This window comes from Gekko japonicus, unplaced genomic scaffold (genome assembly GCF_001447785.1).
Source record: "Gekko japonicus isolate JY-2015 unplaced genomic scaffold, Gekko_japonicus_V1.1 scaffold429, whole genome shotgun sequence".
Lineage (NCBI taxonomy): Eukaryota > Metazoa > Chordata > Lepidosauria > Squamata > Gekkonidae > Gekko > Gekko japonicus.
In genome coordinates, this window is record NW_015161964.1 from 544,956 (window position 1) to 569,130 (window position 24,175).

General features: G+C 39.4%; 1 protein-coding gene across 1 annotated transcript in view; it reads right to left on the reverse strand.

The window, feature by feature from the left end:
• Window positions 1-24,175, reverse strand: part of LOC107126110 (neurobeachin-like) — a 600,691-nt gene that overhangs the window by 484,860 nt on the left and 91,656 nt on the right. The window contains 13 exon segments of the mRNA XM_015429619.1: window positions 1-165; window positions 167-979; window positions 1,198-1,390; window positions 2,218-2,341; window positions 4,688-4,769; window positions 5,868-5,976; window positions 7,121-7,213; window positions 9,287-9,384; window positions 9,473-9,535; window positions 10,740-10,819; window positions 11,983-12,151; window positions 14,151-14,303; window positions 17,207-17,315. The exon segment at window positions 1-165 is cut by the window's left edge and continues 54 nt beyond it. Of these exon segments, the coding sequence (XP_015285105.1) occupies window positions 1-165; window positions 167-979; window positions 1,198-1,390; window positions 2,218-2,341; window positions 4,688-4,769; window positions 5,868-5,976; window positions 7,121-7,213; window positions 9,287-9,384; window positions 9,473-9,535; window positions 10,740-10,819; window positions 11,983-12,151; window positions 14,151-14,303; window positions 17,207-17,315 (2,251 nt within the window).

Here is a 24,175-nt window from a genome sequence, read left to right on the forward strand (position 1 = left end):
TACTTCTTTGCCATCATCTGATCTTTCTGTATCTGATATGATACTCCCTGCATCTAAATTTGGTACAGCTTTACCACCAGAGGACTCAGTCTCCAGGGTTGTGGCAGTCATTTCAGCATACTCTAATCCTTTGGATGATGAAGCCAGCTCTCTGTCAGAAAGAGAAAGTGTCCATTGCATCCACAGAGGTATGAATCTTGAATTCCTTGTCCTCTATTATGCTTGAACTGCATGCTATGTCGGCACTACCAGTCATATGAGCAAGCAGGCCAAGGTCATCATTCACACCAAGATGCATTTGAGTCTCTTGCATATTTGCAATAGTAATGTGATTGCTTGACAGTTCAGGGAGCAGTTTTTCCTCTGGACTAGGTATTTTATCAAAAAGAAATGAGGTATTGGTAGAAGGCTCATCCTTCTCATCAGCCAGTGTTATCAAGGGTCCATTATCCTTCTCTTCACTTTTTTTAATTATGCCAACACTCCCATGAACATTATTTTGAAGTTTTTCAACAGCAGCACTATATACATTGTCTAATAAAGATTCTACTTCCACAAGAGCGCCGTTTTCTCTTGTTACCAAAGTCTCCGGTGATAAATCCATATCGTCCAGCTTTACTTCAGTAGCTTCTACTTTTTCTGCTTTTATATCAACTAAAAGATCATGAACTTCTACATGCACACCACCCCCTGGCCTATCTGAGCTTCCAAGTACATCATCAGATACTTTTGTTGCAATAAGTAAGTCCCTAGTATCAGTAGTAACAGGGTAGTCTGTTTCACTTTCTGGGCTTTGGCTTTGTGAAAGGTCTTCTATTTCACGAATTTCCATTCCACCTTTTGCTCCAGTTGTCTGGGATGAAAGGCCTGAGATAGTGCTCACATTCCCTTTTTTCCCCTTCTTTATATTTTCTTCTTCTTGTCTTTGATATTCCTCATACATTTTTGCTAGATACTCCTTGTGAGCTTCGTAAGTGACCTTAACATAAAGCAGATTACAATTTCAGAAGAAAAATCAATATTGATATTATGACTGCTATTAAAAATGTTGCTGATGGAAGAAAATTATTCTGGGGAAATTATAACTTGTCATACTGCATGCAATCCACAAGATGGCACAAAACTTCATCTATTGCAGTATGATATCTGTTGGTTAATGAAACAGTAGCTAAGCTGAAGTTCAAAACAACTATTTACCTTGGAATGGGCTATGGAAAGAGTATCAACCCAGACCCTCCATCCTCCCCATTCATACTTTATTGCGTGGTATAAAAGGATGCGAAATATGTTGTACACCATCTCTGTAATTTTCTGTTCTTCAGAATTCTTAGGATTAATATATCCCAGAGAAAACATCCAATCCTGCCACACTGAACACTGCAGTAAACATCTAAAATAAAAAATTAGATCATCATCATATGGCATTTGACATTTTCCACTCTTAAGCACAGGAAACTAAAGCATTATTGTAATTTTTCAGAGAGGTTTCAGTATTTCACTCTAAATAAAAGCTATATTTAATCAAGATCTTCTAGCGTTTACTATCCATCTATTCTAGTATCAACTGCTGAAATAAAACTGAAGTATATTTTTGTCATGTATATTACTTGAAGATCTTACCTTGGATGTAGGGGTACAAATGTACTATTGTTTCTTCTTATATTCTCTCTCTCTAACGCACACACACATACACATACACTACCCTCCAGCCACAAATACGATGCAGAATTAGAATTAACTAGAAAGAATTACTCAAGGTGGGAAATAACTGGTCTATTACTTACTACTAGTTTGTAAGGTGCCTACAATGAAAAGGTATATGTGTAAAAGTCAATTTTAATTAAATAATTATAGACTTCAATAACAAAGGACTGAATGACCAGGGGCATTGCTAGAGATAAATATGGACAAAAAGTATACTGTGTTTACCTTTTTAATAAAATACTAACTTTCAGAATGAAATAAGGAATTTTAAAAATACTAATAAAAGATAACCAGGAACAAGGTATGAAGACTGCAACAGCTCCTTCAAGGCCACCAGTGTATTTTTGCACAATGTATCCTTATGATTTTTATGGAGCCTAACCTTAAAGTGGAAATAGGCCACAGATATTTCTCCTCACTTGTGGTATGCAAATACAGCTGCCATCTTGAATTCTATAGAGGCAGTATATATATTTCCTAAATAAAATAAATTGAAAAAAAGACTGTACATACCTCCTGTTTTCACGGCTATTACTAAAAAGTTTTATCATATCCGATAAAAACAACCGCCGTACTTCCATCAGTTCTGCACTCGGTGTGGAATTTTTTAATAAAGTTGCCACCACCTTAAGAATCACTTAAAAGAAAAATATATTAATGATATTTTAAAAAGTTAATTAGCAGAGAAAATCATGCAATTTGGACCAATTGTTCTAGCCATAACAAACCTACACAAATGTTGTTTGCTTCCAAAACCTTATAATTAGGAGTGTGCATTCGACTCTATCCAAGCCAAAAAAAAAATAGACAGAAAATACCTTATTGGCATAGCCAATCCCAGCTAATCCCGAAAAAATTCAGGATTATCTGGGGAAACAGGATAGCAACAGTTAAACAGTGGTTAAAGAGAGTACACTCCCTTTAAACACTGTTCTGAGTGAAGCTGCAGGTTCACAAATGCATTTAAAGGGACCGCGACACCCTTAAATGCCTTTGGCTCCATTATAGCCTATGGGGACCATTATAGTCAATAATCCGCATAGGCTATAATGGGGAATCTATCCAGGGTTATGCGTGGGCTGTTTTTGAGGTAGAGACACAACATTTTCAGTGTAGCTTCTAGTGCCTCTACTCAAAAGATACCTCTAGTTTCAAAAAATTGGAGCAGGGGTGCCCCATCCTCCATTATTTCCAAAGGAGGGGAAAAACCAGCAGAAAAGCAGGGACCAATGTCAAACCAGAGAGCCGCTGAAGTACAAACTGAAGTGGGCATTTTTGCAGAACCAGTGTCACTGTGGCAATGCCAGCTCAACAAGTCCAGGAAAGGGGAGACTGCAAGCCTAGTACAGCCAGTGCATGTACAGAGTGCCCAACAGAACCAATGCCATTGTGGCAATGCCAGCTCAACAAATCCAAGCAAGGTGGTTTTCCAAGCCCAACATAGCCAGTGCATGTACAGAGGCTGAGCAGTACCAGTGTAATGTACTAGGGCTCAGCAAAACCCAGTGCCTTCCTTTAAATGCTTTCTTTTCTTCCTCCACTGAAAACAATGGAGGATGGGGGCACCTTCTTTGGGCACTCTGTGCATGCACTGATTCTGCTATCCTTGCACCTTCCCCCCACACACTTAGATCTGTTGAACTGGCATGGCCACAGTGCCACTGGTGGGCACTCTGTACATGCACTGGTTATGGTGGGCATTCTGTACATGCACTGGTTCTGCTGGGGTTGGAAAAATCCCCCTTCAGTTTCTACTGCAGAGACTCTCTAATTTGACATCAGTCTTTTTTTTCTTTCTTTTTTTCTTTTTGCTTTTTTCCCCTCTTTAGAAACCATGGAAGATGGGGGCACCTTCTTTGGGGGTCCATAGAAATCTACCTCAAAACCAACCCCAGACCCCTGGATAGCCCCAGATAGATTTCCCATTGACTATAATGGTTCCATAGAGTATAATGAAGCCAAAAAAATCCAGGATTTTTTTTAAAAAACCTCAAATCTGAATATTTTTGGTATTTGGTATTAGAATTTTGGAGGGTCTAATATATCCTGACTTTGTTTTTGTCCACACCCCTACTTATAATACAACAGATTGATAGGAAAACAATGAGAATGTGTCAGTTGATAGGCAACTTCCTAGCATTCCATCAACCTGTTTCACAATGGCATCTAGCAACTACATTAAAAATTAATTCAGAAATAACATGACAAATCAGAGTATCTTCAAGGCTATATACTGTCACTACATTTACCAAGCAATGCCGTTCACCTCTTGAAAGGAGACTAATGGAGAGAGACAGGCCAGACCACAGCAAAACGAAGAGGGGCCTTCTTTTCCCTTATCTCTAGTTTGTCTTTCAGGAGGTGAAGGAGTATTGGAAACTGGAGGTTGGAATAATTCAGAGAACACAGCAATTGTTCATTAGTTGTTTTTATCCTACTCTTTCTGTCCAACTTTCCTACAGGAAGAGACTGAGCAGATAAGGAAAAGAAAGAACCCTTCCTCCAGCCATCATTCACTCCTGCTTTTACCTAGAAAAGGACAGGGAAGTAAAAGATGAGAATAAGAACACTAGAGAGGAGAACTAATATCTCACTCACATGCCCTAGTTTCTATCCATACCTTTTCTTCTGTGAGAGGAAGCTCTGGAGCCCTGATACAACTATCCAACACATTAGTATACTACGGAGTTAAGAAAATATCTTTCTAAAATCGCCAAAAAAGGTTAACAAAATTAATTATAAATTATGACTCAAAGCCAGTGTTCCCTCTAAGCTGAGTTAGTGTGAGTTAGCTCACAGTTTTTTAGCCTCCAGCTCACACATTTTCATGCTCGCTCAGAAAAGGACGGCTCCAGAGCAAACTAATTTATGCAGCAGCCAAATCGATCGCTCACACCTTTAATGCCAGGTGCTCACAAAGTAGAATTTTTGCTCACAAGACTCCACAGCTTAGAGGGAGCATTGCTCAAAGCAAATTTCTTACTTGGGTTCTGAATTTTCACTGTAGAGTCTGGCTCCGGATGTGGTTTATGAACAACTTGTGTACACACTTGTTCCGTCAATATCTGCAATACAAGACAGTTACATTTCTTTCTATCTCTTTCCCCCCAATGTATCAGTTCATATTACTTATTAATAAATCAAATAACATAAGAAAGTTAGTAGTAGGGAGGCCTAGGTTCCAGTCCTCCCTCAACAATACAGTTCAGACTGGTTGATTTTGGGATGGATAATCCCAACCACAAAAGAGATATTTAGAAACTTTACTGCTTACTCCTTTGTTAAAACTGGTCTTTTCCTTGAAGTTTATTTACACTATTGTGCTTTATAAATTCCCTAGGAAGCCACTGTTCAGTGGCTCATTACTGCCTGACTACAAAACATTTAGCTTCTACATTGAAATGAAATTACCCACCCTGAGCCTACAATGTGGGGAGGGCAAGGCTATAAGTCTAACAAAATAAATAAATAAATTTTCATTTCCCTGCAAATTTCCTTCAGAAGTTTGCACAATGTCCCCTTAATACTCTTTTAAAATATATTTATTTTTATCATCTTAGACATTTGCTCCTTAAATTTCTTCCTGGCTTGCCTTATCCACTTACACTTGAGCATCAGTTTTTGGTTTTATACTTTCTTCATTTTTTTCAAATATATGAACGGGATTTAAGTGCAGATAACTTTCATTACATTTATTGCTCCCAAGACAGAGTATTACTGGTATCAAAAGAACCAACTGGATTGTTTTTTAGATCTGCAAACCAAAATCATTAATATAACCAGTATTCTCATTTAGCTTTTTTTTTAAATCAGGAATAGCATTTTAGATTAGATGCTAATAATTTTATTTGTAACACAAATCCCAATAAACACGAGAATGAGATAAGCTTAAGAAAAAATAGTATATCAGCTAAGCATCCTGATTTCGTTATTTAAATGGTGACATATTATAAAATGTATAGATGAGTCACAAGAGATGAATCTCTTCAAGCTCTCAAGCAATAACATTTTTGATAAGTTCATAGCAGATTCTGAAGAAATTATTAGTTAGGCTCCAATGCCAACAATGGAATAAAACATAGTAATGACAGAAAGAATCCACCTCTTCTAATAATTCACCCAATTTATACAAGCCATTATTGAGAAGTTTTAGTATTGTATACCTCATAAAGTGTGTTATAAGTTGTAATAGTCACAGTATTTGTATGCAACATCAGTCTCTCTCCAAGGAGAGTGAACAAACTGTGGGTATGCATGATTTCAACTTTTCGCCTAAAAGAAAAACAAACATTGACTTTAGCATACACTGTTAAGAAGATTTAATTCAACAGTGGATAGTATTTAGCATTAGTATTGAAAATAATGAAAATCTTTCAAACTTAAAAAATTGGTTTAAAGACTTCCCACTGCATCTATCATTAGTGAAAAATTACTTGGCTATTTTTAAACTGCCTAAAAAGTTGTCATGAAACAGTAGATTAGGATCCAAAAGTGGGATATGAGGAATAAATGACAGAGGAGAGCAGGCTCAATTTCAAATTTGGGTTTGCCCCCTTATAAAATTTGAAAAAGCCAACAAACATAGCTTGTGGCTTGGTACTGTTATATATTTATGAATGCTAAACATGAATTACTGTTATTCCATGAATTTACGGAAAGAGAAAAATAGCATGCAGTTACTTTGTAGGCAGGAACTGAAAACTACAGAAACTTTTAGAAGTGGGCCCCAAAAAGTATAGTAAATTTAGAGATGGGTCCACTTCAAAGAAATTGAGAACTAGCCTAACACAAATTCTGCAAGACACATTTTGGCAGTCTAAGAGTATATATATTTAAGCAAGCTGCATCAGAGACACTCAGCCTTTACCATATACAGCATCTCTAAATCAAGAAGACATCTACTTGAGCTTCCCAATGGATAAATGAGGCAGTCAACATGTTGGCTTTGGTATAGTATCTCACTCTCTGAAGCTAATCTAATTTGCAGGACTATTCAAAGACATCAGTTCTAAGATATATTACACCTTGTGTTTTTGGATGAGGGGTAGGATATAAATATAAGAAAATTAATGAAGTTATAAAATAAATACACTATACATTTTCTTTATAACTAAAAACAATAGAAAGCCAATAGCGAATGGAAGATTTTTTAAAATTCAATAAGCTGGATCCAAACTAAATTTTCTGCTAACAGAAGGGGTGGGGCAATTTCCTCCAATTCCCTTTTCCTGGTACAGACCCCAATTTGCCTCTCGTGCTCTTCCTAAGTGTCCACTGTCCTCCCAGAAGCAGCATTTCAGGGAGAGCAATGGGCTGCAGTGGAAGACAGTGGAAGCCTTGTGGAAAAGTTATTCGGGATCTAACCCAGTAAAACAAACAGGAAGCATATACTAATAACAAAAAACAGTGTACTTACTTATGACCCAGATGTTTGAGAAAATAGCCTAGCACCTTCAAAGCTTGTACCCATATACTTTCACTTTTGGAAGCCAATAATTTATAAATTACCCTGGAGGTTAAGAAGAGGGGGGAGGGGGGAAGCAATGCTTTATAAATGTTTGTGATGACAGAATTGTACCTTTTAAAAAAACCTTTTGTTTACCCAATGGTATAGTACGTGCTACCAAAAAATCCTCTCTTAACTGGAAGTCAAAATTTTTACCTTTCTTTCACTGAATTGTATGAGCTAAACCACGATGGTGGCCATGGATCCATCCCATGGTCACCAACTCCATTTTAGAAGCCTTTGTAGTTCTTTAAAAATTGCCACAAGGCCCTAACCTGGATTTGGCACACAACAACCCCAGGAGCTCTTCCCCCTCCCCCTTTCAGGTGCAGAAATAACCCTGTTTGGGGGCTTGAAAAGATGCCCATGCACCTAATCCAGATCAGGACCTCACAGAATTTTTTAAAGAACTACAAAGGCTTCTAAAATAGCATTAGCAGCCATGGGATGGACCCTTGGCTACTTTGTCTTTTAGTCTGGTCCTATGTGTGATGGGAAGATGCCTCTGCAACAAGCACAAACAGTGAAATACACTGATATGCGACCATATGGGTTACATACTTTGTCTATAATGAAGAAGTCCTAAGATGAGGCCTGTCCTACAATATCATTCATCGGTCTTACGGGGGGAAATTTCACAAGGAAAAAGAATTACTTTGCCATTAGCAAAACATACACACCAGTAAACCAAGCAAATAAATAACAGCTGAAAATTAATAGGAAGCCACTAGGTTCTAGCCCATAACTTGTGTGGAATCTGAAGAGTACTAATTTTCTTGTTACACAAACACTCTAAGCATATGCAGAAGATTGTATTTCCATAAGCAGATGTTTACAAAGTTGATCCCCACAAAATGGTACTTGTAATATGTAAATAGGTCTGTAATTAATCTGTTATCCAATTAGCTAGTTATTAGCAAATATCACAGACATCATTAAACGTAAAATTCTGAAGTAATGACATCTTTTAAAAAAAGACTTAGGCCTTTTCATAAATTATTGTTTTGACAGTGTGTAGATGTCTGTTTCCCATTTGTTAAGCATCATTTGCTGTACTGTCTGCTGAGATGGAAGGGAAAAAACATTTTTATTGTGTATGACTATTAAACGTATGGGGGGCAATTAAAAATATTATTTCTCACATTGTTACCACATTTGCTGAGCACACCTTATATTTGCTCCTAGGAATATGTATGCAGAGATTATGTGTACATAAATCCCCTGTATGCTATACCTGAAATTAACTTTTACGTAGAAACACGATAGTGTAATGTTTTAAATTATTCCACTTTTTTAAACTCTGAATTTGAAAAAATGAAGTGCCAGAAAAAAATTTCATGAGTAAGATACCGTGACACCCCTTTCCACAAACAGAGTGCCTACCACCCTCTACTCCTCTGTCTCAGGTTCAGGATTACAAGTAGTCAAGGCCATCACACATCGCTACCCTTCTACTCCCTTTTAAAATCTCTAGACAGCCATGTCCATTTCCCCTCTCAGGTTCCCTCTCTCCCTCACAGGGACATCAGCAGACAAGGTAGCCCATCCCCCTTCAACAACAGACCCTCACTCAAACACTTCACAGAGTTATTGGGGTTTCAAACATTGTTCCATTTACATGCTGCCACCATTTATTCATATCCTAAAACGAAACCTTCACCAGTATGTGAGTTAACTTTCATTTATGCCTTGAACATAACACTGAAGAAAGTAAGATAGAGCTTACAAGGTTTCTTTTCCATTGAACTTTCAAACTGATTCCTTATTCCAGCATTTGGGATCTTTTGTTACAAACTGAATCTTCTTTTCATTTAGCTTTAAACTGTTCTTTGCCTCATCTTAATTTAGTCAGCCATACTCTCAAGACCCCAGCTGCTCTCTAACTCTCTCACTGCCAACTCAACTGCTCTAAAACTGTCCTCCTGTTTTTCCGATTGTCTCCTTCCTAACATTCCATCAGCTCCCACTGATTGCTCTTAGGGAGAGGCAGAACCTAACCTGTCCATCACAGATACTAATTAATTTCCTCATTTTATCAACACTGAAATAAAGAACCAGATTATTTTAAATTCTTACCGTATCCCGTTTCGTTGATCAAAAGCAGGTATCATAGATGCTGGATGCTCCGACATCAAAGCCACTAGTAGCTGAAGCACATCATGAATGTTTTCATCCTACATGACATAAAATAATGTTAGCAAAATATTTTTTTCATGAAGTTAGCATAAGTGACTGGGATTTTGATCTAATTATACAACCTACCTCATGCATTGTTAGTAAGTAATTTAATATACTTTGTAGTTCATCTTCTTTGACTCCTCGGTCCTAAAGAGATTTGATTAATCTTTGTTACCACTTTGACCAAATTAAAACCTCATTTATGATAAAATATTTTTAACAGAAAATATTTTTCTGGATCTGCAGATCTAAACTGTGCATTTATGCTTGAATTACTTTACAATTTACTGTCAGAAGTTAATTTTTTAAAACAGATTTAAAACATTATATAAGATAAAAAGCTTCCTCAAGAACGTTTGATTTCAACGTTGTGATCCAAAGTCAAAAACTGAAATCCTACACCTATGGTTTCATATAGTTAGGGCTTTTACATTGTGTATCTGTATACATCTGCACCACTGTCAAACTTAAGAAGATGTTGTAGGTTCAGGTCACAAACTGTAGTTAATTTAACCACACAATAATTTCAATCTACTCTCAAATTTAACAATATATTTAGGGGAAATACTAAAGAGGTTCAGACTTTGGAATGCATTATATGCCTTCATATAACAAGAAACAGGTCGCTTCCATATTGACCTTGGCATTCAAATTGGAATGGGTTTTCTTGGAGAATCAACATGCCATCCATTCATCCACTTTCCACAGATTTCCCCGCAACACTCTGATGTTTCCCCAAGCCTGATTTGATATGATCTTTCTTTAAAGACTGCAGTCCATCTTAATATTCATGCTACCGTATGGGAAAGCACAGATTTTCAAAACTCCCAGGCACAGTGGCATCATTTTGCTGGTATTGTCCCAGTCCCACCCCTATATTGTTATAACAATATAGCAATAATCTTTTTTTAAAGCCAACAGAAAGTCCTCCAGTGCGGGGGGTGGGGGCAGAGTGGCAACTGCAAGAGAATGTCAAAGCAAAGTAAACTGAATCTTCCCACATGGCTGCTCCACTGCTGCTAAATATGCCTCTGTATTTGCAACAGCAGTGAATGCGCAATGGAGAATCGCCACGGGAAGCAACCAGAGACAGCTTGTGGGAAGAACTAGCACTGACAGATTTTACACTTCTGACTAAATAGAAGACTTAAAACAATATAAGAATTAAATATGAGAAAATGCAAAATGCAAATCTACTTCATCCATATTATTATTATACCAGCTTTTGATAGATTAATAGCAGCAATATTTATGAGTCAATAATTAAAAATAATTTATGTGTCAAAGTTATCTATACCCAATTTTTTCAGGTTTTACTAACAGCAATACCATTAAAATTCTGAAAATTTACCTTCAAAATAAGCTGTTTCAAAAATAAAAGCATGAATGCTCGTAATGATATGATTTCTTTCTGTGATGGCCGAGGACCTTCTGAAATAAATTAAAGTCAGCAACTGAAATATAATGTAAGCAACCATTTTTATTGACCTAAGCATTTTCTAGCATATGCATTCCCTTCAGGAGACTTTATTCTGGACAGTGCATAACATTAACATATGAAAGTAATACAACAGAACACAGAGCTGTTATTTTGAGCCTGTCTGTTCTATACTTTGTCCCTGGAATCTTCTCACAGTCTAACTTGTAGATTCAAAGAGATCCGGCATTCAAATAAATGCTGCATCTGCCTTTTAACTTGGTACTTCTTTCTAGAATTAGAGGAGATATAAGCTAGCCACACATTCACTGTAATATTAAAACCTGCACCTCCAGGGTCAGACTAGATGTGTGGAATTTGTGATTAAGGGCATAAACAAAGCCATTTTGGTAGAAAATAATATGAGTCCAATAGCATCTTAAAGACTAACAAAATTTGTAGTAGGGTATGAGCTTTCATGATTCAGTAGTATTTGAAGAAGTGAGCAGTGACTCATGAAAGCTCATACTCTACCACAAATTTTGTTAGTCTTTAAGGTGCTACGGGACTCTTACTCTTTTCTACTGCTACAGACTAACACAGCTATCCATCTTGATCTAAAGTCATTTTGGAATAGTTTAGGATGACAACTGAGACTCTCTGCCCAAGGAACTTGTTCTGGCCTATTTGTTGATGTATCTATGCAAAGCTAGTACAGCTGCTCTAGCACAGGGGCCAGAAATTGACAGTGCCAGGGGAGTGTTAAGGAAGGAGTGGGATTTAGCCAGAATCCAACACCTTTTAGCCCATGTCACACCTGCAGTGCAACCACCGTAATATGTAGCAACAGGTGGCATATGTATGAACTCTCCCAATGAGTCCTATGGTAATGAAAAACACCGCTACCTCCCACAGCCCGCACTCAGCACAGCTTAGAATCTTGACTAACTTTGCACCCAGTGAAAGTACACCCAAGAGTATATAAACGCCACCTAGGTCATTCATACCTCAGATGTTAAGAAACAAAGTACAGTACTACAGCTGTCTGACATCATGTTATGCGTGCTTTGAACATACAAAGAAAGGCTTTGATGACCAGAAAGGGTGCTTTGGTCAAATAGCTAAAGCTGATAAATATGTTACCTGCTGCATCAAAATTGTATCATATTGTGCTTACCCAATCCTTTGGGAGTAATGCCACTCGAATCTGCAGGATTAACCACCCAGTAGTAGTATTTCAGTGTGTGCATTAGCTGTAATACTGTGCCTACTCTACGTATTGTAGTGTAGATTGTAGCAGTGCCAATAAATTCAGCAGACAGATAGGTGTAAAGTGACAGCTGAACCTAAAGAACATTATAAGCAAAACATATTAATCAATCCCATTTCCAATATTAACCTTCAGTGAAGGCTATTTATAAATATCACAAAGACAAATAGTGAAAGAAAGAAAAGGTTGTCATTTGTAGTGTCTTTACATGAGTGCCATGAATAAGTCTTTCTAAGCAGAAGCAAATTTAGCCTACTTTCTGAAACCACGGTTATTTTTTTTATGTTATCACTGTTAAAACCCAAAAAAAACCCACTTCATTCAATCCAAACTTTGTTTAGGTATAAAAGAAAACATGGGTCTTCACTGTATCACATATGTTTGCTCCTCATGTTTTCCAGTCTTAAGATTTCTGGCTGGCACTGTAACTGTCCCCTTCCCCAATCCAAAGAGTGTAAATGTGGGTAAAGAAGAAAATTCCCATGAATTCCCACGCATTCTAACTACCTTAACAATTCTGATATTCCCAAGAGTCAATCAGGAGCTGCATTCAACACCATTAAACTCTATAGTTTAGAATAATGTCCGAATGAAGCTTGGTCTTCAAACTGAAGTCTTTAAGTGGTAAAACCAGGATTCTAAATCACAGTGTGTACCCAACTTAACTGTGGTTAGCACTAACTGTGCTAGCATTCTTGTGACATCTGAATTCAGAAACCCCAGTTAGTTCAATAACATTGTACCTCTGGGTTGTTTGAATACAGAGAAAGCTGCACAGAATCAGTTGAAAATCCTAGCTCCCCAGTGGCAATTTGAAGATGAACAGTGCTTTCTCACCACAAACCTTCCTTCTCTGGTTTCTCTTCACACACATCCCCTCCCAGCTAGTGGTGACTCACCAAACAGGGCTGAACAGCTCTAGCCTCACTTCAGTGTAAATGTAAAAGGCAGCTGGAAGAAAGCTCTTGCTGAATCACTAATTTTGTTGAGTTTGCCAAAATACATACTGGAAACTGTCCATACATTGTCAAAAAAAGTTCACAGCACAATTTTCTGCTGTTCAGTCTTCTCCATATAGAAAGCTGCTTCTTCAGCCGCCACCACCTCCATCACCATTATATCCCAGGAGAGACCAAGTGACATTGCCATAATTAGGTGAATAACCTGGCCATGATCATGTGTTTTCTTCTTTCTAATATTTTATCTTCCACATGGGACAATCCTAGCCTGGAGAAACGGGATGAGCTTCACCTGAACCAAAATGGAACCAGAATGCTGGTGATAAGTATAGAGAACTCCCTGGTTGGCGAAAACTCCCCTCCCCCTTCCTGGAATGAAAATTTGTCAGAACACCTTCGTGCGAATACAGTAGATACTGAGGAGGTGTGCTTAGTAAGAAACAGAGATGGAGGCCTGGGGGCAAAACTGGAAAAGATTGGAGATGAAAAACGCTTTCTCTTTTTTTCCTGAGAAAAAATCACTTGAATTTTTTAAAGATGTTTATGTTTCCCATTTTGAGACAGACACGACTAAGTACCCTATTTTTAATTGAGGCTTCCTGAGCAACTCATTAATCATTTTCCAGCTTTTAAAAAATCCGATACCATTTAGAAGTACCCCAGCACTTCTGATACTCTCATCAAAGCCAGCAGAAAGCATTTTTAAATATATGACACTGAATGGTACAACATATATTACAGACATTAGACAATCCTATGAACTCATTACTAAGTAACAGGGAAATGTATCCTATGTTTGGCATCTTCATTCTGCTAGTTAGACAGGATTATGGTGGTGGAAAGTGCCATAGTCACAGCTGACTTATGGCAACCCCATAGAGTTTTCAAGGCAAAGGACGTTCAGAGGTGGTTTGTCATTGCCTGCCTCTGCGTCAGTACCCTGGTATTTCTTGGAGGTCTCCCATTCAAATACTAGCCAGGACCAACCCTGCTTAGCTTCTGAGATCTGGCTAGCCTGGACAATCCAGGTCAGGGCAGAAACAATTATAGTATATAGTAAAATTAACAAGTGTTGTTTTTTTTAACATAAATTTGGGGACATATTGGTACACTCACCTTCGCAGGAGTGTGTATCCAAATGGCAGGATTGAACAGAATGTGATCACACAATTGCTTCAGTAGGGGTGCTCCATGTGAGAGTCCATCCAGATATTTTGCAAAAGACAAAAACTGTTCCAGAACTGCTCTTGTTATATGAACTCTGGATGACTGAACAAATTAAGAACAGAATTAAAACTCCTTCGAGTAAGAAATAAGAAGACCAATGGTCCATCTAGTCCAGCATCCTGTCTCACACAGCGGCCAACCAGTTCCTCTGGATGGCCAACAACAAGGCCACGGCCTTCTCCTGATGTTGCCTCCTGGCTCTGGGATTCAGAGGCTTAGTGCCTCTGAATGTGGAGGTCTGCCTCAGTCACCAAGGCTAGTAGCCATTGATAGACTTGTCCTCCATGGATCTATCTAATCCCCTTTTAAAGCAGTTTATTTCTGTGGCCATCAGTACTGCAGCTGTTCATTTTTTGTATTGTGCTGAAGACCACCAAAAAACATAACCACCTATAAACATTAGTCAGACAAATATATGTGTTTTCCTAAATAATACACCAAAGAAAAAGCTATTATTCCATTGCATTATTTTGTCATTTCAAAGTCTACTCAAAAACAACTCCAATTGCTACTTATTTATTACTAAGTATCCTGGACTAATAAATCATTACACATAGATAATGCAATGCTATTTTGCAAGAGAAATGTAAAAAAGAATCCCTAAAATATCTTCTATCAGAGAAGTATGCTATGACACTTGCTAACTGAATAGTATCTAGTATATGTAATGTCAGATATAACCAACTTCTCTTATACAGATCCTTGTTCAATGCAACTCCACAAATGAACGTCTACAAAGTTCATAAATCTAAGGATGTATGTATCTACTCTCCAGACTTTTGTGGGCCATTTTTTTTACTTTGGAATTTTGTTTTATTTTGCTTTGCTTCACCCCTTTTATAGTGAGATTTTATAAACACTCATATTAGTTTCTGAAAGCTGAATATTTCATTAACTATACTCTCATAAAATACTGCCAGCATAGAGATATCAAGGGCCCAATCAACTAGCATCAAACTAAGTAGTGGTTATGTATTCACTACGGGGGAACATATTTATCTGTACAAAATCAGTTATACTGGCACAAACTATGCTGGACTGTGTGAAATCTGTTTATTCTAGTCTGTCTCATCTCCTGAATATTCAAGACAGCCGAGATCAAAATGTGCTGCTGTATGCCAGGGCCCAAACTAACCCAGGGTCCTGTTTGCGGTGCCATGGGGAGGGTGATGTGGCCATTCCAGCAGAAAGTGAGAGAAGCAGGGGACTGTCTGCTCCGACACCAGGCCTTCAATGAGTATTCAGGGCCTTTATAGCAATATGCCCACACATGTCAGGCCCCCTATCCATCCACAGGGATGGTTCTTTCCTCATGAGATACCAGTTTGCTGTGGTTCTGAGAACTGGTATGGCTGCTTTAGGACTTCCCTGGGGGACTTTGGTCCTCATTCTTTCCATATTGGTGTGCCAAGTACAGCCTCCAGACTGGGCATGGAGCCTGCCGGACCAGCAGAAGTTGGTAGCTGCCATTTAACATTAACAACATTGATTCCTTTGGTTTCAGGGGGATGATGCTGTTCAGCCTGGATTTGTGGACACAGCATTGTGCATTCAGCAAGTATTTACATCACTTCATTGGGTTGGGGCAGAGACCTCGGCCTCCAGAATAAGGTAACTTGGATGCGCAACCAAGGGATGAAATGGAACGCCCGTCTACCTATGGTATGGTCCCATTTAATTGCTCACAGGCCTCTGGACACACTGGTGATACAGCTCAGCGAGAATGACTTGGGGGCCCACTCTGGAATTGATTTGGTGCACCAAGCCACAGACAACCTGTGTATGTTGAGGAATGAACTCCTGGCTATGTCCATTTTCTGGTCCAACTGGCTGCAGTGACGCTGCTGGCGAGCAGCACGCTATCAAGACAGGGTCAAATTAGCAAAGCAGAAGATGACCAAGAGGCTGGGAAGGATGTAGAGGCTATTGGGGGGGGGGGATCGCTGGATTCACCATCCAGACATTTCACTATACCTGGATGCCCTGTTTCGACCTGATGGGGTTCACTTATCTCACTGGGGAATGGATATCTGGCTGCATGGAATTAAGGATGGCCTACACCAAGGGTGGCCAAACTTGCTTAATGTAACAGCCACACGGAATAAACGTCAGATGTTTGAGAGCCGCAAGACATGAACAAATATCACACACACGTTTTTATTGAAAAATATGCAAATTTGCTTTTTATTAACGTTAAATTAGACTGTGTGAAAGAGCCACATGCGGCTCCCAAGCTGCAGTTTGGCCACCCCTGGCCTACACACTTGGCTACAGCTGCAGGTACACTGGCAGGAGCCGGGTGTCATGAGGCCCAGCTCTTGTGACGGTATCAACAAGGGGCCAGATCCATTCTCAGGAAAGCTGGCCTACATGCCCATTTTCCTGAGTGGGGGGATCCCCTTAAGGGATCTTAGCATGAGGATCAAGTGGTACGCACAGAAGGATCATAAGAAAAGAGGTGGTACTTGGAGTACCAATAAAATATGTGACATTGTAAGCTACATATAGCATGATTAAGTCAGCTTGGGGGGGGAATCTGATCTCTTTTTTTTACTTTATTTTTATAACTTCGTACATAACAATTGACAAAGAAACATGTATGAATCCATTATAGATTGAAAACTACTTATAAATATAACAACTCAACAACAACAATATAACAACTTTCAATATGCGAAATCTAGATTTAATGAATAAAGGAGTCATCCTGGAAAAAATACAATTAGAAAAATAACTGGGATATAAAATTAATTGGTATCTATATTTGCAAATTAGGCACTTGAAACATCTGATCTAAGAAGTCACATTGATACTCATATGAAGTAAAATTTTATAATGAAAAAAATGCTTTGAAAATGATCAAACACCTTAGTAGTTTTAAAAACATTAGCACTTTTTTCAATGAGGTAACCAATCTTAGCATCATCAACAACATTAGCACTTACTTTTTCAAGGAGGTAGCCAATAACTAGAAATCCTTTTCCACCCAGCATTTGTTCTTGCATGGCTACTGAACTCTTAAGAAGCTCTACCAGGAAAGCCAAAAGGGTAGCACTGCATAAGAAGTACAGCACTGGTTAGATTTTAAATGATCTACATTTCATTTTTTGTGTCAGAATTAATTGTAAGCAAAAACTACTTGATACTAATAATTTAAAAACAAAAAGAAACTGGCCCTGACCCGGAAAGCTCAGGCAAGCCCAATCCTGTCAGATCTCGGAAGCAAAGCAGGGCTGACCCTGGCAAGAACTTGGATGGGAGACCTCCAAAGAATACCAGGGTCGGGAGGTAGAAGCAGGCTATCAATCCACCCCTGCATGTCTTCCATGCCCCAGTAGGGGTCACCAGAGGTCGCCATGACTTCCAGGCATGCACACACAGAAACACAAAGGCAAAAACATTTTAAAAAACCCAAAAAACCTACACATGGCATCCTTCAGCTTACTGTCTAACATTTGTATATAACAGTATGATCAAAATTAATTTGATTATGTTTCTAGTGCAACCAGGAATGTCTCTACTGCAGTCAGTGGAAGCAAGGCTCTTCATAGTTGAAGGGAGTTGAAGGGAAGCATGTCTCTTCATAGCTGAAATAATACTTTTAAAAAACCACAGTGTGCTGCATGTTTCCTTGATACATAATTTGATTATCTAAAGAATACAATTTGCATTCTAGCTTTATACTATCTACTAGGAATAAGGCCCATTGTGGAAATAAATACAACAAGCTGTAGAACAAGCTGTGGAAATAAATACAACAAGCTCTGGGCGTGTGCCCCGGCCTTGGGCACTCAGCATCAATTTGCTGTGGCAACCTCAACAAGGTATAATGACACAGAGTTCACCATTTTCTCCAGGAAAACTGATCTCTGCCATCTGAAGAGCAGTTGTAATTCTGAGTGATCCCCAGCCCTCCCCTGTAGATTGGTAACAACGGTTCCCCAGGAGGAAATGGCTGGTTTGGAGGGTGGATTCTATGGCATTGTACCTGTCTGAGATTGAGCCTCAATAGGGATTACAAAACATGAAAAACAATTCAATCAGACAATAATGGCTTCTAATAAACAATGCAGTAGGATTGGGAGGTTAGATGTCTGGAGTTGGTGGGGGTGAAATGGACTTTATATTCTCTTAGTCATTACATTATGCTAAAATATAGTCAATATACTACACCATCTGGAAAAATAAAGAGCACCAAACTAGATTACTAATATATCTAATTATCAACGTGGCCCCATCTGCGGATACATAAACTCAGAGGTTGGGGCAATGGAAAACAGGACATATCTTTCTACAAAACTGAGAAAAGCCCCCAGTTTGCAGAAAAATCTGAAATTTAAACAAAAACACACAAGGGGTTAACCCTCCCAATGATAAAAGGACTGCCTGTAGCTTTAAGAAAGAGATGCCCTTAAAGGCCACTGCTAGGCAACCACAGTAGTATTCATGCCTTGGTTTCTGTCAGGAAAAGGTAAGGGGTGGGGAGAGGACCCTTTGCAGGCTTTTGAAACAGGCTCATTGGAGCCAGGCCCAGCAGCAACTACTGGGAAACTTGCTATGACGTGACTTGCATGACTTGTGTAGGGTAGTGGCTAGCGTTTAAGACTATGATCTGGGAAACCCAGCTTCAAGTCTGCGATCTGTTGTGGAAACTCACTGGGTGACCTTGGGCAATCACACAGTTTCAGCCTAAATAAAATAAAGAATAAAATAAAGGACAGAGAATGATATAAGCTGCTCTGGGTCCTCAATGTGGAGAAAAGGAGGATATAACTGAAGTAAATAAACAAGAAATATACCTGAAAATGGGGGGGATGATAAAATGTAGGTTGGTTGACAAGTGGGAAGGAGAGAAGGAAGCAGAGAACAGTGTTGCACAAATAGATTTCCAGCCAAAAAGAGAAGTCAAAATGAGGAGGAATGTTCATTGATTTTAATTGCAAATTAAAACACCTGAAAACACTTAGGCCAAACCAGCCTATCAAAAATTGACTGCTTTCTGAGCACAATAAGGAAGTACCTGAAATTTTATACCCAGAGTGACATAGCTAAGAAGATAACATTCAGAAATCATAATTGGTCACAAAATTACAGAGCATCATCTGAGTAGTAATTCACTCATTGGTCAAATACAGAAAAAGGTGTGCGTACATTATATCTTAAATGTTTATTTAACCTAACCTTAATAATAATACCCCAAGGATTCTTCATACCCAAACAAAAAGTGTTTTTTTTCTGATACGAAACTAAAGCCGTTTTTGACCCAGACACTGCAGAGTCTGACCCCAAACAACTAAAACCATGAACTCTATACTTCAAGCAAATACCTCTATTCAAAAACCTATCTTCTGCTGTACCAGCAAAAGAATGTTGTTTTCTTGTCTGCTAGCATCAGCTAAAAAATACTGTAACCTACAAGGGAGAGGCCTTACTATTTAATAGGCTTTCATTACATCCTAATAAAATCTTAATATGAGAAAAATCCATAAAAACAGATGAATAATCTGAATAGAAAAAATCATTATATTCCCATTCTTACCACAACAGTGAGAATAAAGGGGCTGCCAGGAGGAAGGAAAGAGGAAATAATGTGGGGAGAGCGTACAGGGGAAAGTATGGTCCCCCCCGCAAGTCCTCATATTCACCACCATACAACTGGGCTAGGGTCAGCTGGCACTACACAACTTGTCAAAAGTTTTCCTGGGGAGAAGCTGCCAGGGACAGGGGAGGAGGGAAACCTCAAGAAAGGAAAGGAAAGAAAGGTAGGTTGGGTGGTGGATGGGAAGGAGAGAAGGAAGCATGGGAATTAAGAGACTCTGGGGATTTTCAGGGAAGGGATAGAAGAAATATTGGCAAGAGGGAAATCAGATGCTCCCTCACAAACCCTTGCAGGTCCCCAAATTGTTGCTCCATATTCTACCATTTTGCATTCTTAAGTGGGGGGGGGGGTTACTCAAAATAAAAAAGCCTAACCCTCCAGTTATCAATTACTTTATCTGCCAGCAGTCTACCACATCTACCAATACAAGTATCAACCCACTGGCTAAAACAGTACTTTTTCAGAATATTCCCTACAAATGATAACCACGAATTCTCAAAGATACTATTTTTAAAAAATATACAAAAGCAAATCCTCTTATCATATTGAACGAAATCATTTTTAAAAGTTATTTTTTATATTATTCCATTTTCATTGTGATAATGTAAGATTTAATAATCTCTAAGGCATTCCTTGTTTTTAACATTTTATCTACGGATTAAAAACCAAGCCTTTGTTCCACTTCTCTTACAAAGGTAAAAACACAATCATTTATATCTACCTTACCCATCATTAAAATGTAATACAAAATGGTCTTATTTTTACTAATGGTATATAAGCACTATTATCTTTAACCCCTGCAACATTCCAGAGACATAACTGTGAAGTTGAAAGGGGTGTTGAAAGACCTGAGTCAGATTGAGGTGACGAGAGAGGAGGTACTACGACTGATACAGAATTTAAAAACTGATAAATCACCAGGCCCAGATGGCATACATCTAAGAGTTCTGAAAGAACTCAAATGTGAACTTGTGGATCTCCTGACAAAAATATGTAATCTTTCATTCAAATCTGCCTCCATTCCTGAGGACTGGAAGATAGCTAATTTCACTCCCATCTTTAAAAAGGGTTCCAGAGGAGATCCGGGAAATTACAGGCTGATCAGTCTGATGCCAATACCGGGTAAATTGGTGGAAACCATTATTAAGGAAAGAATTAGTAGGCACATTGATGAACATAAACTATTGAGGCAGACTCAGCATGGGTTCTGTAAGGGAAGATCTTGTCTCACTAACCTGTTAGTGTTCTTTGAGGGAGTGAACAAACATGTGGACAAGGGGGACCCAATAGATGCTGTTTATCTTGACTTCCACAAAGCTTTTGATAATGTTCCTCATCAAAGGCTCAATAGTAAGCTCAATAGTCATGGGATAAAAGGACAAGTCCTCTTCTGGATCAAAAACTGGCTAATTAATAGGAAACAGAGAGTGAGTATAAATGGGAAATTTTCTCAGTGGAGGGTGGTAAGCAGTGGGGTACCGCAGGGATCAGTACTGGGTCCGATGCTTCTTCACTTGTTTATTAATGATTTGGAGTCGGGAGTAAGTGGCTAAATTTGCGGATGACATAAAATTGTTCAGGGTAGTGAAAACCAGGGAGGATTGTGAGGCACTCCAAAAGGATCTGTCGAGGATGGGCGAGTGGGCATCAATGTGGCAAATAGGGTTCGATGTGGCCAAGTGCAAAGTGATGCACATTGGGGTCAAAAATCCTAACTATAAATACATGTTGATGGGGTCTGAACTGGCAGAGACTGACCAAGAGAGAGATCTTGGAGACATAGCAGATAACTCACTAAAAATGTCGAGACAGTGTGCGACTGCAATAAAAAAAAAAGGCCAACGCTATGCTGGGGATTATTAGGAGGGAATTGAAAACAAATCAGCCGGTATCATAATGCCCCTGTATAAATCAACGGTGCAACCTCATCTGGAATACCCTTTGTACAATTCTGGTCACCACACCTCAAAAAGGATATTATAGCATTGGAAAAAGTGCAGAAAAGGGCCACTAGAATGATAAAACGGTTTGAACACTTTCCCTATGAAGAAAGGTTAAAGTACTTGGGGCTCTTTAGCTTGGAGAAATGACGACTGAAGAGTGACATGATCGAGATTTACAAGATTATGCATGGGATAGAGCAGGTAGAGAAAGAAGTACTTTTCTCCCTTTCTCACAATACAGGAACTCATGGGCACTCAAGGAAATTGCTGAGCAGTTGGGTTAGAACAGATAAAAGGAAGTACTTCTTCACCCAAAGAGTGATTAACACATGGAATTCACTGCCACAGGAGGTGGTAGCGGCTACAAGCATGGAGGGCTTCAAGAGGGAATTGCATAAACATATGGAGTAGAGGTCCATCAGTGGCTATTAGCCACAAGTATAGATAGTAACTCAGTCTGGGGTAAGTGATGATCTGTATTCTTGGTGCTTGGAGGGGGGGGGACAGTGGGAAAGCTTCTAGTGTCCTGGCCCCACTTGTGGACCTCCTGAATGGACCTGGTATTTTTGGCCACTGTGTGACAGAGTGTTGGACTGGATGGTCATTGGCCTGATCCAACATTGGCTTCTCTTATGTTCTTAAGTTACCTCTCCAGGATTCATTGAAAAGCCATCTATTTTAGTATTTGATAGGATCAAGTATAAAGCAGAAAATATCATATGTCCTTTTTTAAAGGGCTTTGAAACTGCTTCACTATTATGCACAGATAATGTGACGTTTAAACATTTGTGTGTTGCACTGCTTTCACTCTTTTCTCGATGGGTGATTCAAAAAGGTGATACCAGGACACTTTATTTCAGCAGGTTAGGAACTGGCCTACAGGCTGTATCAGGGCTTCATTTTTGTCCCCCATACTTTTTAATTGATCATCTCCAGCAATCTGTGGCTGCAAGGATCACAGATCCTTACCACACTGCCATAGATATAAAAACAATAAAGTTATTATACCAATAGAAAACCACCACAGAGTCCTTCAGCATAAATTGGCAAATATCTGTACCGTAAAGCAAACGTTCTATGAAAATCACCATTAACCAAAAGAAACCAAAGAACTGTGGGCAAGTGATGATCTGTATTCTTGGTGCTTGGAAGGGGGGGGGGGGAAACAGCGGGAGGGCTTGTAGTGCCCTGGCCCCACTGGTGGATCTCCTGATGGCACCTGGTATTTTTGGCCACTGTGTGACAGAGTGTTGGACTTGGCCTGATCCAACATTGGCTTCTCTTATGTTCTTATGTTGGGAGTGGGGTGTCTTTGGGGTGTGGTGATTGCATGCTTAAAAAACAAGGCAGCTGCCCTGTAGTGTTCCTGAAATCACTTAATAAAGTAGAGCTGTTCACTGCAATGCGTCCAGAACCCAGTATTTAACAATGGGTAAAGCAAATTTAAACTGGTGGGGTACTAATTTGATTTCATAATAATCTCTAGATTCTGGGAAATCCAGTGATCAGAAGATATAATAAACCACAGATTTACACTGAAGTCCAACTTTGGGTTTATGTCTATACACTTAATTTGCAGTATAATCAAGTTTGTGTGTGTGTGTGTGTTAAGTGCCATCAAAGTTGCTTCTGACTTTGGTGACCATATGAATCCTCCAAAGCATCCTGTGATTAACAGCCTTACTCAGGTCATGTTGGGTCTCCCATGTTTCCTGCTGCCTTCAACTTTTTCTATCATTACTGTCTTTTCTAGAAACTCTTGTCTTCTTTAATGTGACCAAGTTAAAAACCTAAGGGGTCTCCTAGGTCTATGGATTGGGACCCTCAGGGGGGTCACAGAACCTCATCAAGGTTTCAATACCCTATAAAGCCACCATTTCCCCCCTGTTTTTGCTCACATAGTGCATTATGCTCAAAGAGCAGGATGCTAAGCCTCCTGCTTTTGTTTGCATGCACTCTATAAGAGCAGCAGGAGAGCAAAGCAAAATTACTTGGCAGTGGATTGCTCCATGGCTCTAACTTGCTCCTTACTAATTTGGAGCAATGTTATTCCTGAGAACTGAACTCCCCCCGTCTCTGCCTGGCTGAGGCTGCTCGAGTCGCCTCCGCTAGGCCTCCAGAGCCAACCCAGACCTTCCCAGAGGTGCGCGAAGCCGCGCACCCCGGGAAAAATCTCTCCCCCCTCTCTGCCTGGCTGAGGCTGTTCTCAGCGGCAGCTGCGACGCCCGGGGGGGGGGGGCCGTTTTCCTGCCCCCCTGAGCCCCGGGGGGGGGGCCTTGGACTCTTGGGGGGAAATTCCACCTCTCACGAGAGGTCATTCTGGCTCTCCCAGCTGTACTTAGGGGCTCTTTAAAAAGTTATGGCAGCCGCCG